The sequence below is a fragment of the Sphaerodactylus townsendi genome, linkage group LG03, assembly GCF_021028975.2.
Source record: "Sphaerodactylus townsendi isolate TG3544 linkage group LG03, MPM_Stown_v2.3, whole genome shotgun sequence".
NCBI classification, from domain to species: Eukaryota; Metazoa; Chordata; class Lepidosauria; order Squamata; family Sphaerodactylidae; genus Sphaerodactylus; species Sphaerodactylus townsendi.
The window spans coordinates 128,430,006-128,443,754 of record NC_059427.1 but is presented as its reverse complement, the minus strand read 5'-3'; the positions used below and the strand labels follow the sequence as shown (position 1 = coordinate 128,443,754).

At 48.9% G+C, this 13,749-nt stretch overlaps 1 protein-coding gene across 8 annotated transcripts in view; it reads left to right on the top strand.

Annotated features, from left to right (window-relative positions):
- BAHCC1 (BAH domain and coiled-coil containing 1) overlaps window positions 1-13,279 on the top strand; it is a 118,721-nt gene extending 105,442 nt beyond the window's left edge. For all 8 annotated transcript variants that reach the window (XM_048492184.1, XM_048492185.1, XM_048492183.1 and 5 more), the window contains 13 exons: window positions 256-508; window positions 1,564-1,740; window positions 2,256-2,563; window positions 2,770-2,871; window positions 3,294-3,426; window positions 3,915-4,029; window positions 4,663-4,738; window positions 5,875-5,983; window positions 6,128-6,247; window positions 6,732-6,902; window positions 8,674-9,758; window positions 11,497-11,733; window positions 12,371-13,279. In XM_048492184.1, coding sequence (XP_048348141.1) covers window positions 256-508; window positions 1,564-1,740; window positions 2,256-2,563; window positions 2,770-2,871; window positions 3,294-3,426; window positions 3,915-4,029; window positions 4,663-4,738; window positions 5,875-5,983; window positions 6,128-6,247; window positions 6,732-6,902; window positions 8,674-9,758; window positions 11,497-11,733; window positions 12,371-12,577 — 3,093 coding nt within the window. In that variant the 3' untranslated portion in view covers window positions 12,578-13,279. The remainder of the gene's footprint in view (window positions 1-255; window positions 509-1,563; window positions 1,741-2,255; window positions 2,564-2,769; window positions 2,872-3,293; window positions 3,427-3,914; window positions 4,030-4,662; window positions 4,739-5,874; window positions 5,984-6,127; window positions 6,248-6,731; window positions 6,903-8,673; window positions 9,759-11,496; window positions 11,734-12,370) is intronic.
- The last annotated feature ends 470 nt before the right edge of the window (window positions 13,280-13,749 follow it).

Sequence of the window (13,749 nt, the reverse complement as noted above, 5' to 3'; positions counted from 1 at the left end):
TGTAATTTCAGGGGAATTCATAAGAACATGCCTGTTGGATCAGACCAGAGTCCATCTGGTCCAGCTCTCTGCTACTCGCAGTGGCCCACCAGGTGCCTTTGAGAGCTCACATGGTCCTATCTGGAGTCTGGCATCTCTATCAAGGAGTGACTGGGTAGGCGCAACGGGGAAAGACCAGAGTGTGTGAATGTCCACGCTTCTTCTGCCAGGGATAATCTTTTTTTTTGTCTGCTTCTGTGTGTATTTGACCTTCAGGAGAAGGTGCGTTGCAAGAAGAGCAGTTCCCAAAGCAAACTGGCTTCCAGTGTAGTACACAAAGTCTCCCATCTCAAGCAGAAAGTCAAGAGCAAAGGCTTGCCCACAAGCATTGCCCCCTTCCGTCGAAAAGAACCTAGTCCTGGCACCCGGATCCAAAATAAACTTTCGCGGCCCAAGAGCTCCAAAGCGACACCTTCTGCAAAATACCCGCAGCAAGAGACCAAACCGACCGCAGGGAATGCTGATGCAGGTACTGACCAGGGCAGAGAGGTGAAAAATCTGTCAGTAATTGGAAGTAAAAGTGATGCTCTATATGAGAGAGTGCCAATAACATTGCAACAGTTAGCTTACACTACTGTTGTTGCTCCTAAGAAAGCACTCAAGTCCCGGGACTGTTTCTGATGTCTTACACTGTGCAGAGAAGTATGTGGCTCTTTGCTGGCCTCCCAAAATGGCAAAATCCTTCCACATGAGAAAGGCAGATGTAATTAGATTCTCCCAATCGTGTACAAGTATGGTATCTTCCGCTCCGGCCAGGAGTTTACGGCACAGTGTATTTCCTGCTGGCAAGCAGAGGAAGTTCTGCAATTTAAAAATAACTGCACAGGACAACCTCTGCTGGGGCCTATGTCCGTTTTCATTTGACTGCAGCCTTATGGGTTTCCCCTGGAGCTCCTGGGGCATCTTATCAGGAAGCCACGACCAAGACAGGAATTCTACTTCCACTCCCCAAAGGCAACAGAACAAAGACATATTGTCAAAGGGGAAAAAACCAGGATGTAGGAACTAATGTTTGAAGGGGAGGGTGCATCGTCAGCAGAGGGAGGCAGTAGCTCAGATACGACAGATTCAAGTTATTTTATTTCAGTGGGGGGTTTTTTGTTTAAAAACGTTGGCCACCATTCTATCTATTATGAACTACACGGAGTGAGGGGGGGCAGTGTTACTAATATCTCTGGCCATCACCATAGTACCCAAAGGCTGTGTGTTCCAAGACATGATATATTGTGGGTTGACCATGATGCCAGTGATGGAGTGAAGAAGAGGCAATGCAATATGAGGTCCCAAGTGAGACTGGAAGGTGTTTAGTAAAATAGTTTGTGAACCACTGCCTAGACCTTTGGTTGCCGGTTCACATTGCAATGTGGTCCTCAAAAATAACATGGTGTTTGTTTTGTGTGTCCTTGGTGGCCAAAGAAACTAGGATATGGTTGTTGATGACAAGGCATGCCAAGTGCCCTCCCCATACTGAAGTGGTCCTCTCCTTCCGTCCATGAATTTCTTCTGATTCTTCTCTGTCCCCAGATGACAATCACCATAGAGACTATGACAGTGATGACGACGGTGGTGGTGACAACTTGACCAGCGACACCCTTCATGTGACAGTAAACACTTCTGTGATTGGCCCTTCTCCTTCCTCAGTTGTGAAAATGGAAGCCAATCAGAAAGCAAAGAAGAAAAAGGAGAGACAGGGATTATTAGGTAATGTTCCAAAAACACCCCAACTGGTTGAGAGCAGGTCACAGCAACTTGATAGACAAGTGGCTAAGAATGGATGCAGTGAAGAATCCGAGGTTTTAAACTGCAGTGGGAATTGCAAGGTCTAGATCTGCCACGCTATTGCCAAACTGCAGCCCCAAGACAGAGGAGGCCCTCTTGTAGGCCTACAAGCTGCTAATAAGTGCAGTCATTGTTATATTAGAATCTGGGAGACCAAGGTTCAAATTCCTGCTATGCCATTAGACTCTCTGGGTGACCTTGGGCCATTCTCTCACCCTAACTCACAGGGTTGTTGTGATGATAAAGTGGAAAATGGGAAAATAATTCAAGCTGCCCTGAACTCCTTGGAGGAAGCTGCCGGTTGAAAATGTACCAGGGAATACATAAAAATTTGATTGGCATGTGCTTACTACCATTACAGAGGCTATGTTGGAGAGGGCCACTCGCCTATGACTTGGACCCTTTCTTCATTGTTGTACTCTTCTGTATCTACATAGGACCTTGCAGAATCCCGAGTCCTGAGGGTCAAGTCAAAATCAAGCGTCGTCCTGTGAAGCCCGGTGTGGGGAGGTTAGAGAAGGTACCAGTATGCCGAGCAGGATCTTGTGAGAATTCCAACAGGAAGAAGCTGAAGGCTAAGGCCAAGGAGCTGCACTGTGGGCCAGGGACATCAACAACCAGTGAGGGGCTCTTCTCTGCCAGCCAGGCCAGGTCGTTCACAGCCCGGGACGACGCAGGAAAGCTTAGCAGTGAACGCCTTAAGAAAGCCACCCGCAAGAGCAAAGTGCTGCAGTCAGCCCTCAGGGTAAGCAAGGACCCAGGATGCTTCTGACGAGATGGCTGCCATATAGAATGGCGCTTCTGCCAGTTAGACTGCTCCTTGTAGATGCCAGGCATTGAGAAAAGATTAGTCTTTCCAGCCCTGTGCTAGGAAGGCCTTCTTGGTCCAGGGCAAACTGTATTGGCTGACAATCTTCCTCTTTCTCCCTGCCCTCCTCCCACCTTTGACAGAGAAAGAACGGGGCATTGGCACTCTCACCTCGCAATGCAAAAGCCATTCTGAGCAAGGGCAAGAAGCTGGCAAAAGTCAAGAGCAAAGTGGTCAGCAAGCAGGTAAGTTCTAGAAGAAGTTTTTTTTCTCTTTCAGAATAGGGCATGAGTACTTTGGCACCAGGAACCGTGCTGGAAAAGGCAAAGAGTATATGGATGCATTACCAAGGGAGGTGGAAGAGCTGGAAAGTCCAGGGCCCTTGCTACTGCTGAGTATTGGCTTTGTTGATATAGTTTCCTGGGTAAGGCAGAGAGGAGCTAAGAAGGCAGGTGAACCCATCCCCTATTCATTCAAGCCCCTGACTTCCCTCTAACGGGAGATGTTGCAAGGACCAGTGTGATACACAGGGTTAAGCATTGACTTTGGACTTGGGAAACCTGTGTTCAGTCCCTTCTCACCTTGGGCAAGTGGCTGTTTGTCACGCATGTGTGTGGAGGCACGCTTGGTGAAACCGGAGGCACAGTTTTCTTTCCTTTCTCCACAGTGCAAAGGGCGGGCTGTCAGCCGGCTGATGGAGAGCTTTGCCATGGAGGATCACTTTGAGTTTGATGACAACAGCAGCTTCTCTGAAGAGGAGGAAGTGCCATCCACTGGTACGGAGCAAGATGTGACTGTGGGTGAGTCTCTTATTTATTTAACATTTGGTGGCGGAGCTGGGGCTACTGGGGCTACTGACACTCTCTACATGGCTTGGCGGTCAGGAGCAAGGACAGACATCACAGAGAAGAAGCAAGCAGTACTGGCAGTGGTTGTACAGGGATTGCTGAACCTAAATCTGAGATCTTGGGCAATTGTGGAATACATGACTGTCACTGAGCTGGGCACTGCGGGATGCCATAGTGTGGTGCAGCCCAGTTTCCTGAATATCTCAGAACCTTTAAGGAACCTTAGTACCAAAGTCATTGTAATCCATTGGTAAGCCTGTTCTCCATCACATTGAGAGTGATGCAAGGCTAGAACTGTAGTGGTGCTCTCGGATGACTTTATGAACGTGTATAGACTTTTTTGTATGTTCCAAACCATATATTTTGAGAACATTGCCCACATAAAGAAGCACAGAAACATAGGGAGCTGGGGGGTTCATGTCTTGGTCTTGTGGTTGCAGCCCAGCCGTGCAACATCCAGAAAGAGGACCTGCAGGACGGACTGCGTGTGCTTATTCCCAAAGAGGACAGCTTGCTGTATGCTGGCAGTGTGAAGAGTCTGCAGCCACCTGACATGTAAGGGCTCTGCTTGCCGAGCACAAAGGCAGGCAAAGGATGTGGACAGAGAGGAGCAGTTTTCTTCCCAGAACAAATGGCAACACTGCTGCTGCTTCTCTAACGCCATTATTTGGGAGAGCCAGTGGTGTCCTTTCCCCTCCTATCTTGCACCCTTCCTTTCCGAGCCTTCCTTTTTACTCTGCTCTACCTGATGATTATGGTCAATTCTTACCAAGCAGAGATCCAAATTTCTTTTACCTCCCCAATTCTTGCTGTGGCATTCACATGACCAAAACAGGGGCCCATTCTCTTCACTGGGAAACAAGAGTGGCCAGTGATTCTACCAGATTCTTGCCCTCATGCATGACTGTGTAAATCCAGTGGCTTCTGCTTGCCTGATCTGCACAAAAATGGATCTCTGTCAAAATCAGGATTGAGAGTTTGATCTGGGAGATTTACATTCGGATTCCACCTTGGCTCGACACTCGTTGTGTAACCTGAACTGGTGTCAGTGTGGGGGTGGGGCATGAGAGCGTTTTCTGCCCCGTGATTCCTCGTCGGTCTCTCAGTTATATATCAGGAATGGTCAAGCTGAGCACCGCGCCAGCTTTTCAGCTGTGTAAATCCTGTCATTGATTTGCCCTTTCATAGCTACAGCATCGTCATTGAGGGAGAGCGAGGGAACCGGCAGAGGATCTATTCCCAGGAGCAGCTGCTACAAGAAGCGGTGAGTCCCCATAGACTGTGGCCTGGGATTAATCAATAAATGGGGGTGGAGGAGCTGGGTTTTGAATACAGCTAGGAACACAACAGCAAGGGATGCGTTCATGTGTAAGGCCCATGCATGTGAGGCAGGGATCAAGAAGGACTAGTCCTCTGTGCTAATGGGCAAAGACAAGCTGATGGAGGACACAGGAGAGAAGCACTTCTTCTGGGACAAGCCAGGTATAACTGAGAGGCCTGCAGCTTTTGGATGATGGAACACTTTGGGATAGGATTGGGGAGGCAAGGTTTATTTAGGTGAGATTGCACTACACTTTTTTATGCTTGTACAGACTGTCGGATCACCACAGTCAACCTGAGCTGTGTGTTGATTCTCTTTATCAGGTGCACATAGTGGGATCCGCACGGTAGTCACCATTGATTTCTTGCTTTTTTCCATCATTCGTGGATGGAGGCCAACACGATAGCTGCCTTTCCCAGAGGCATTCCCCAGTGTCCAGTTGTGCATCCTGTAGTATCCAATTGGGTGCATGCACAACTGCTTTGAAGGTCTACCTTATTTATGGCATGGATTTGCAGTGCTAAGCACAGCCCTTGGAAAGGCAGTTTTCGTAGATGCTAGGGGTTTTGTTCAAGTCTGTTCCTCATAACGCGTTCAGAATTGGAGAGGCCAAAGAGGCTCTACGTAAAGGAAGTGCCATATTTGTGTTTATAATAAATCGTATAAACCAAATCAATAACATATATGAAAAAATTGCTGATTTGGGGATAAAACTGCTGTTAGCCATTTTGGCTTATTCCAGACCTGATCTTTGGTATATATGCAGTATTCATAGCTTGAGGAACAAAGGATTTGTAGCTGACAAAACAAGGTACAGTTCAGGCAGAGTAAAAAGGTGAGGCAACCTGCGTGAAGACAAGGCAAGGGTCAGGTGGCCACACAGGTCACAGAAGTGCTGCTTGAGCATCTCCTCCCAGATCCTGCCTGCTCCTTTTCCAATTTCCTCTTAACTATCATTGTATGATGCAAGACACAGAAGACAGCTGCCTTTGGCTTGGCAGTCATGTCACCAATGTTTCTGTATCTAGCTTAGAGCACAGAGGACCATCTGCCAACTAGACCCTTTGGTTTCTTTCCAGGTTCTGGATGTGCGTCCCCAGTCAAGTCACAGCCTCCCACCTGGCACGCGGGTCTGTGCTTACTGGAGCCAGAAGTCCCGTTGCCTCTACCCCGGGAATGTCATTCGAGGTAAGAGGGGCTGGCGGTGAGGGCCCAAGGTGAACAATGAGCCACCGAGTCTCTGGGCTAGGTTTTCTCCCATGCCACCAGCCGCGAAGGAGGCCTAAAACATGCTTCTCTGTCTCTAAGGGTAACACAGACTCTGTTACACAGGTTCCTCGAGTGACGAGGAGGACAATGCAGACTCGGTGCTGGTTGAATTTGATGACGGGGACACAGGCCACATTGCCGTGACCAACATCCGGCTGTTGCCATCGGACTTTAAAATCCAATGTAAGTGTAACGCAGGACCATTCCATGCTTTTGAAGAAAAGATAGTTTGTTTTTGACATGCTTCTTGTCTTGTTCTGCTTTTGCAGGTCCACAATTACTGTTTCATTGCATATCATAGTGCAGAGTCATGCATTTACTGATGCCTTGGCTAAGCAGTTGTCTTGTGACAGTCCATGTGTCGGATGTATATGTCCAGCACCTTGATCAGGATCCTTTTAAAGCTCTAGGCAGCTCAGATCATAGTGGCTCTGTCCTTGGCATAAAGAATATCTTGTTTTCTGTGCTGTAGAGTGAGGAGGAACCTGTATGGCTGTGCATCTGGCTAACTGTGTGTGGGCACAGGCATACTGGCAGAGGGGAAAACATGTGAGGCAAAGACAGATGGGCCACTGAACTGTGATTCGGCAGAGATCCTCAATAAGTATGATTAATCTGATTATTGTAGGAACTTGTATCTCATCCTGACTTCCCTTTGCTTCTGCAGGCACAGAGCCCTCACCTGCGCTATTAGTCTCCACCTCCTGCCGTCGTAACAAGAGATCTTCCAGCGACGTTCCCCATTCCAGCGAACCACCACCAAGCCTGTGTGCTGAGGGACGGGAGGGCTCTGAGCCAGTCAAAAGCACTGGCAAGAAGGCCAGCAAAGAAAAAGCTGGTGAGTCTCTCTCCTTCACCCTGTTCTTTCACTTCCCTTTTCACTCAAGGAGGCGAAGGTTTATTCTTTATCTTGACAAGCCTGTGAGGCACACGAGCCTGAAATGATGCAGCAGGCTCAAGCCACCCAATGAGCTGTGGCTGCGTAACGTCCAACACTGTCCCCTCTGCCACAAGGCCTCGACAGGAAAAGGAGGGTCACCCTTCAGCCCCAAATTATCAGTTCTGGTCCCAAAGAACAGGCACTGGGGAAAGGTTAAGCAGGGGTTCAGAAGCACTGGTGGTCAGAAATGAGTGTCCAGACAACAGGAGCCCTTGGTCAGGATTGAGGTAAAACTCAAATGGGATGGGAGGGTTTTGCACCAAGCTCTTATTGTCCCACATGTTCATTTTACAATAGCCAACCAGCAATCACAGATCCTAGCCAACCAGCAATCACAGATTTTATTTAATCATTTATTATGTATAATTATTCTACCCACTGTTTTTTTTGTATACCGCCCAGAGCCCTTTGGGGGTGGGCGGTTTATTTAATCTGATGATGATGATGATTTCTAAAGCCTTTTTTTTTTTTTTTTGCAATTATCCCTGAAAATCACCAAAGTGAGGTTGGGGGAGAGAATTGAGAGTCAGTTAAGATTTCTACAAAACAGGAACCCTCTTTTCACATCAGGCGCAGTTTATGTGTCTGTTTTGCCACACCGTGGAATAGGTGTTCAGATCCTGCCATGCTGGTGGGCTTTGCCGTGGAAGGCTGAGGGAGCGGCTGCTCTTGGGACCCTCTTCAGAAGTGGCAGTTGGCACTCCCTGACTCTTCCTAGTCTGCGACTGTGGGCAGGAAATCCTGCAGGAATATTTGATAACGTTGGAGCACCAAGTTTACTTGGCTTGCCATCTACTTAACGCTTGTTCTTTTTTTATACCGGTGTTTTTCCTCACCTCACCATTTTGAAAAGCTGCAGCTGGTCTAAGCTAGCTCAGCCTCATCAAATCTCAGCAGCTAAGTAGGGTCAGCTCTGATTAATGCTTGGATGGGAGACCACTCAGAAACTCCAGCACAGAGGCAGGCAGTGACAAACCACCTGGGTTCATCTCTTACCTTCAAAACTCTGTGGGTTTACTATGGGCTGGCTGTGACTTGACCACACTTTCCACCATAGCAGCAACAGCACACCTTTGATGGCAGTCAGCGGGAGAATGTTTTAATTTGCATGTCTGGCCCCTTCTGCACAGGCAGAATAATGCACTTTCAATCCACTTTCACAATTTATTGTCGAAGGCTTTCACGGCCTGATTTAACTGGTTCTGGTGGGTTTTCCAGGCTGTGTGGATTCACAATTGTTTGCTTTGTGGATTTTGCTATTCCGCCCAGTAAAATCCAGCTGCAGAGGGCATTGGACGTCAATTGAAAGTGCATTATTCCTCATGTGTGGAAGGGGCCTCTGAATCAGCATCTTCAAAAAAACGGAGGCATTTTCCTTTCAAAACTTTCTCAGCAAATGTAACATCTTCAGCTTTGGGATTAAGTTGAGTGGAGTCTAAGTCTTGTACAAAATAAATGTGATTCATTGAGGAGAGGGAGCAGGTCTAAAGTTGCAGGAAGGGAAAGCTGGGTCATCAGTACTGTCTGTCCTTGCTCGCCTGTTTGATCAGATCCTGACAGCCAGAAGTGAAAACACAGTGACCTGAGGATGGGCATGAGATCTGTTTTGATCTAGTTATTTAGTAGAGCTGATAGCCAGTATTGATCTGACTCTGTCCTTTCCTGCCAGGTAAATCTGACTTGCTGCACTCAAGTTCAAAAGCGCTGCTTGGAGAGAACTTCCTGGGCCGTCGTGCCAGCGCTTTGTTGAGCTGGTCAGCTGTGGCCCAGACCAAGCGAAAGGCGTCCAGCAAGAGCACGGCGATGCGGCAGAACCTCTTCCAGCTCAACGGCAGCAGCAAGAAGCTGCGGGCCAAAGAGGCGCTCTTCCCCATGCACAACATGGCAGCCCCCGTTTTTGGCAACGGCTTTGGCTCAGACTCATTCAGCCGCATCGCCAACTCTTACTCAGCTTTTGGAAGTGCTGGTCTCGTTCTGCCTGGGGCCCAGAAGCTCCTGCGTGCCAAGAAGGCTGAACGGTTGGATGCTGAGCTGGGCAAAGGAGGACGCCGGAAAGTGGGGGGCGAGTATCTGATCAAGCTGGACCATGAGGGTGTGACATCACCCAAGAACAAAAACTGCAAGGCCTTGCTGATGAGTGACAAGGACTTTGGGTCACTTTCCGGCCACGGCTACTCCCACCCTGCCTTGGGGATCAAGGAGAAGAAGAGTGCTTTGCCTATGGGGCTGGCACTACGCAAGTACACGGGGCAAACGGAGTACGGGCTGCACTGTGACAGCGACTGTCATAGCTCCTACTCAGACATGGATGAAGACGAAGAGGTGGATGACCTAAGAGGCAGCGTTCCCTCCCGCTTCCTGACACGCCTTTCTGTCTCTTCCTCTTCGTCTGGATCCTCCACTTCCTCCAGCTCTGGCTCTGGCTCCACCTCTAGTCTCTGCTCATCTGATAACGAGGACTCGTCCTATAGCTCTGACGATGAGGACTCCACGTTGCTCCTACAGACCTGTCTTACGCACCCTGTGCCAGCCCTGCTGGCTCAGTCCGAAGCCCTGCGCTCCAAGGGTGGCACTCTCCAGAGGTGCTTTGGTGCTGGTGCCAAGGGCAAACTTCGGCGCAAGGAGGCGCTGAGCTTCTCTAAAGCCAAAGAGTTCTCCCGCCGGCAGCGGCTACCCTCAGTGGAAAACCGGCCAAAGATCTCTGCTTTCCTACCCGCACGCCAGCTCTGGAAGTGGTCTGGGAATCCCACTCAGGTAGGGGAACCATGAGACAACCAGAACCTGTAGAACTGGCCTTATTTTTCAAAAGCAAATTCTCCATAAGAGTTGATTGAGTTGGCTTCTGTAAACATTGCGTTGTCGAAAGAGGAGCTGGAAGATTTTTGACTCGAGCTGTTGTGACGGAGGGCCACAGGAGAGGAGCGACTAGTGGAGATGGGAGGAAGTGATTCATACGTGTGATTATTGACTGCAGTCTTTTCTGAGTTTTGACAGAAAGCTAGGAGGTCTCCCCTCTTCAGACTCCTTTTCTGTAAATATCCTGAATGGAAAGATCCCATTTCCTTTCCTCTGTTTTGTGACAAAACAACGGCGAATTCCTGTTTTTTACACTGATCTCATCCTAACTAATTAGAATGTTATTACTGCAGTCCGGCGTGTGTTTACTCAGGAGCAGGTCGCATTAATAACAAAAACATGTTGCGGAGGGGAGGCTCAATCAAAGAGCCTCTGCTTTGCATGCGGAAGGTGCCAGGTTCAATCCTTGGCATTTCCAGTTTAAAAGGACCAGGTGGCAGATGATGTGAAAGACCTGGGACTCTGGAGAGCTTCTGCGTAGGGGCCATGCTGACCTTGATAGTTCAATGGTTTGATTCATTCGAAGGCAACTTCACATGTGTTTAGATTACAAAGGCAAAATGTCTGTCTCTCAGCTGGTGGGAAGGCAAGACTACTAAATTCACACAACATTAGGATTGAAGTTTGCTAGAAAATATAAAGGGTCATTTCAGCCTCTAGGCAGGCTGGAGTTGCTATACTTTAGTAACTGGCATTTAATGAGATATTTTACATTCTGTAACAATTGCCAGATTCTGTAAATGTTCCTACCGAGGTGAGATCTTAGTAGGGGCCTGTTTAGTGGCATCCTCCCATGAATGGCAAGTGGAAGACAGCTTTTCCGGTGTGTGTGTGTGTGTGCGCGCGTGCGCGTGCGCGTGCGTGTGTTATAGAGCAGAGGTAGCTTTTGCTACTTAATGGTCCCCAGTCACGCTGCGTTGTTATAGGTTCTGGACTGCCTGTTGACAATCAGGGGGCTTTGGTGACCCATCAGAATCCCTAGGGTAACTTCCCAGGGGCTTGGAGAGAGGAAGAAGAAGAGTTTGGATTTATATCCCCCCTTTCTCTCCTGTAGGAGACTCAAAGGGGCGTACAATCTCCTTGCCCTTCCCCCCTCACAACAAACACCCTGTGAAGTGGGTGGGGCTGAGAGAGCTCAGAAAAGCTGTGACTAGCCCAAGGTCACCCAGCTGGCGTGTGTGGGAGTGCACAGGCTAATCTGAATTCCCCAGATAAGCCTCCACAGCTCAAGCGGCAGAGCGGGGATTCAAACCCGGTTGCTCCAGATTAGAATGCACTTGCTCTTAAACACTATGCCACAGGAAGAAGGACGACCCTGTGTGTCTCATGCAGCCAGAAGGGTGTACTAGTTAAGAATGGTGGACTGTAATATGGAGAACTGAGTTTGATTCCCCACTCCTCCACATGAGCAGTGGATTCTTATCTGGTGAACTGGATTTGTTTCTCACTCTTGTACACGAAGCCTGCTGGACAGCTTTGGGCTAATCACAGTTTTCTCTGAATTCTCTCAACCCCACTTTGCTCACAAGATATCTGTTGGGAAAGTTAGGAATAACTTTGTAAACCACAGAGACCTTGCAGAGAAAAAGGCAGATTCTCCTTCGTTTACTAAGCATTTTCTGTCCTTCCCTTGCAGCGTCGTGGCATGAAGGGGAAAGCACGGAAATTGTTCTACAAGGCAATTATACGGGGGAAGGAGACTCTGCGCATCGGTGACTGTGCTGTCTTCCTGTCCGCTGGGCGACCTCACCTGCCGTACATTGGCCGCATCGAGAGCATGTGGGAATCCTGGGGCAGCAACATGGTTGTCAAAGTCAAATGGTTCTACCACCCTGAGGAGACCAAGCTGGGCAAGCGACATAGCGATGGCAAGGTGAGCAGTTAGGCCTGAAAGTGGGCAAGGCAAGCCAGAGCGAACCGAGCTAGAGTGAGATGGAGAAGAGCAGAGATAAGGAGATGGGTGGGGAGACAGACCCAGGGTCCCCCAAACAGGGGAAGGAACAAACCAGAGAACTGCAGAAAGGTGCAATAAAAGTTAATGGGCCGCTGCCAAACTCTGGTTTTTGGATGGCCGTAAGAGATGAGTCTGTAATACACATTCTGTCTGTCAATAGGAGGCTCAGAAGGCCTATCGGGCCTTTAGACCTTCTGCAGCAAGCCCTCCAAGCTCTGCTGTTCCTCTCCTACATATGTTGTTGTTTCTTCCACCTTCAGTGGTGTGTGCAATGTTAAAGAAAAGTAGTAGCCAAGAGCAGCGGTCAGACACATTTCACGGTTTCCATAGTGGGAAGGAGTCAACGAGTGGGTTTCAGGACTTTCTCACCCTCTTCTCCACACCTCAGGGTTACTTTGAGCTGAAATGTGGTAAACCTCCACTGTGCTGAGTGCACGCGGCAGGCGAGCCTTTACACAGGCCTCGTCCTCCAGGGCTGGAGCCCAGGTCTTATGTCAGCCCTCTCGTTCTTAACCACAATGCCTGGATTCCATCCTGACCTTTTCTCTTCCCACAGAATGCCTTGTACCAGTCGTGCCATGAAGATGAGAATGACGTCCAGACCATCTCGCACAAATGCCAGGTGGTTGAACGCGAACACTACGAGCAGCTCACCCGCAGCAAGAAATACCAGGACCGGCAAGACCTCTACTACCTGGCAGGGAGTTATGACCCCACGACAGGCCGGCTTGTGACTGCAGATGGCGTGCCTATCTTGTGCTGAAACTGCGGGGACACAACCACTGCTCCAGGGCCAGAAAACGGCTGGGGGAGGCAGGAGGGCCAAAGGACAGTAGAAGGGGCCAGTCTCTCCTCACAGTGTTTCCTGGCAATTGGATGCAAGGCCCTAAAATATGCAAGGTGCCCGGCTTTGCCATGCCCGGGGTTGCAGGCTGATCCCGGCTCCCCACACGGCTCTGTACAGATTTGAATCCAAGCCATACTTTCCCTAGTACCTCTGACTGTTTGCCACAGGCCAAACACAAATCAGGTTACCGCTCTATTTATTTCGTGTGTAAATAATGTATTTCTGATGGGAAGTTTTATGGAAAAGGAACAGGCAAGACAAAAAAAGGCAGGTTTTAGGGGGCGGGAAGGGAGGGCTATTTGATGGGTTTTATTTTGTGTTCAATGCACTGTTTTCCTCCCAGCTTAGCTGGGGGTGTGGACGCCAGGCAAGCGTGTAAATACAGAAGGAGGCACTTGAATGATAGGGCAGCGCGGCCTCCAAAAGGCTAAGCTGGCCTCCTCACAGGACTGTGTACTATAGACTCACCTCACCCCACCTCTCCTACTCTTTTTTATTGTTATTATTATTAATTATTATTATTATTATTGTTATTCTAATGATAATTATTCTGACAATGTCTGCGGATGTTAATATGCTCCTGTTAAAGAGAAGATTATATATATTATTATAAAATCAGGATCTTGCCTTGTGGTCTTCATGGGGGAGGATGGGGCTCCTGTGGGCAGAAGGTAGCATAAGGTGCCGCTTCACAGAAGGAATGTCTCTAGGCAGAATGGTTGAATGGAATATGCCCAAGGCCACATCCATCCAATTGTGGGCATGCATCACATCCACAGGATGTGTTCAAGAGATGTGTTCGGGGCCTTGGGGTCCATCATATGCTGAGAAGGTCCCTGGTGGGAGTGACATGTAACTTCAGCTGCACGAAGCTACGTGCACAGATGCGGAGATGGTGCTAAAGTTGATTTGTCTTTTGTGTGAGTAGAATTGGAAGCTGCCATTATCCCTCCGTGGATTTCCAAGGGTCTCTCCAGCCAAAGTGGACCGATAGTACAATAGCAGGTGGAGCTGTCGGATGAGATGCAATGGACTTTTAAAAAAATGTTCGAGGAATGCTTCCTACAAGAACGGCACCAGTCAGCCCA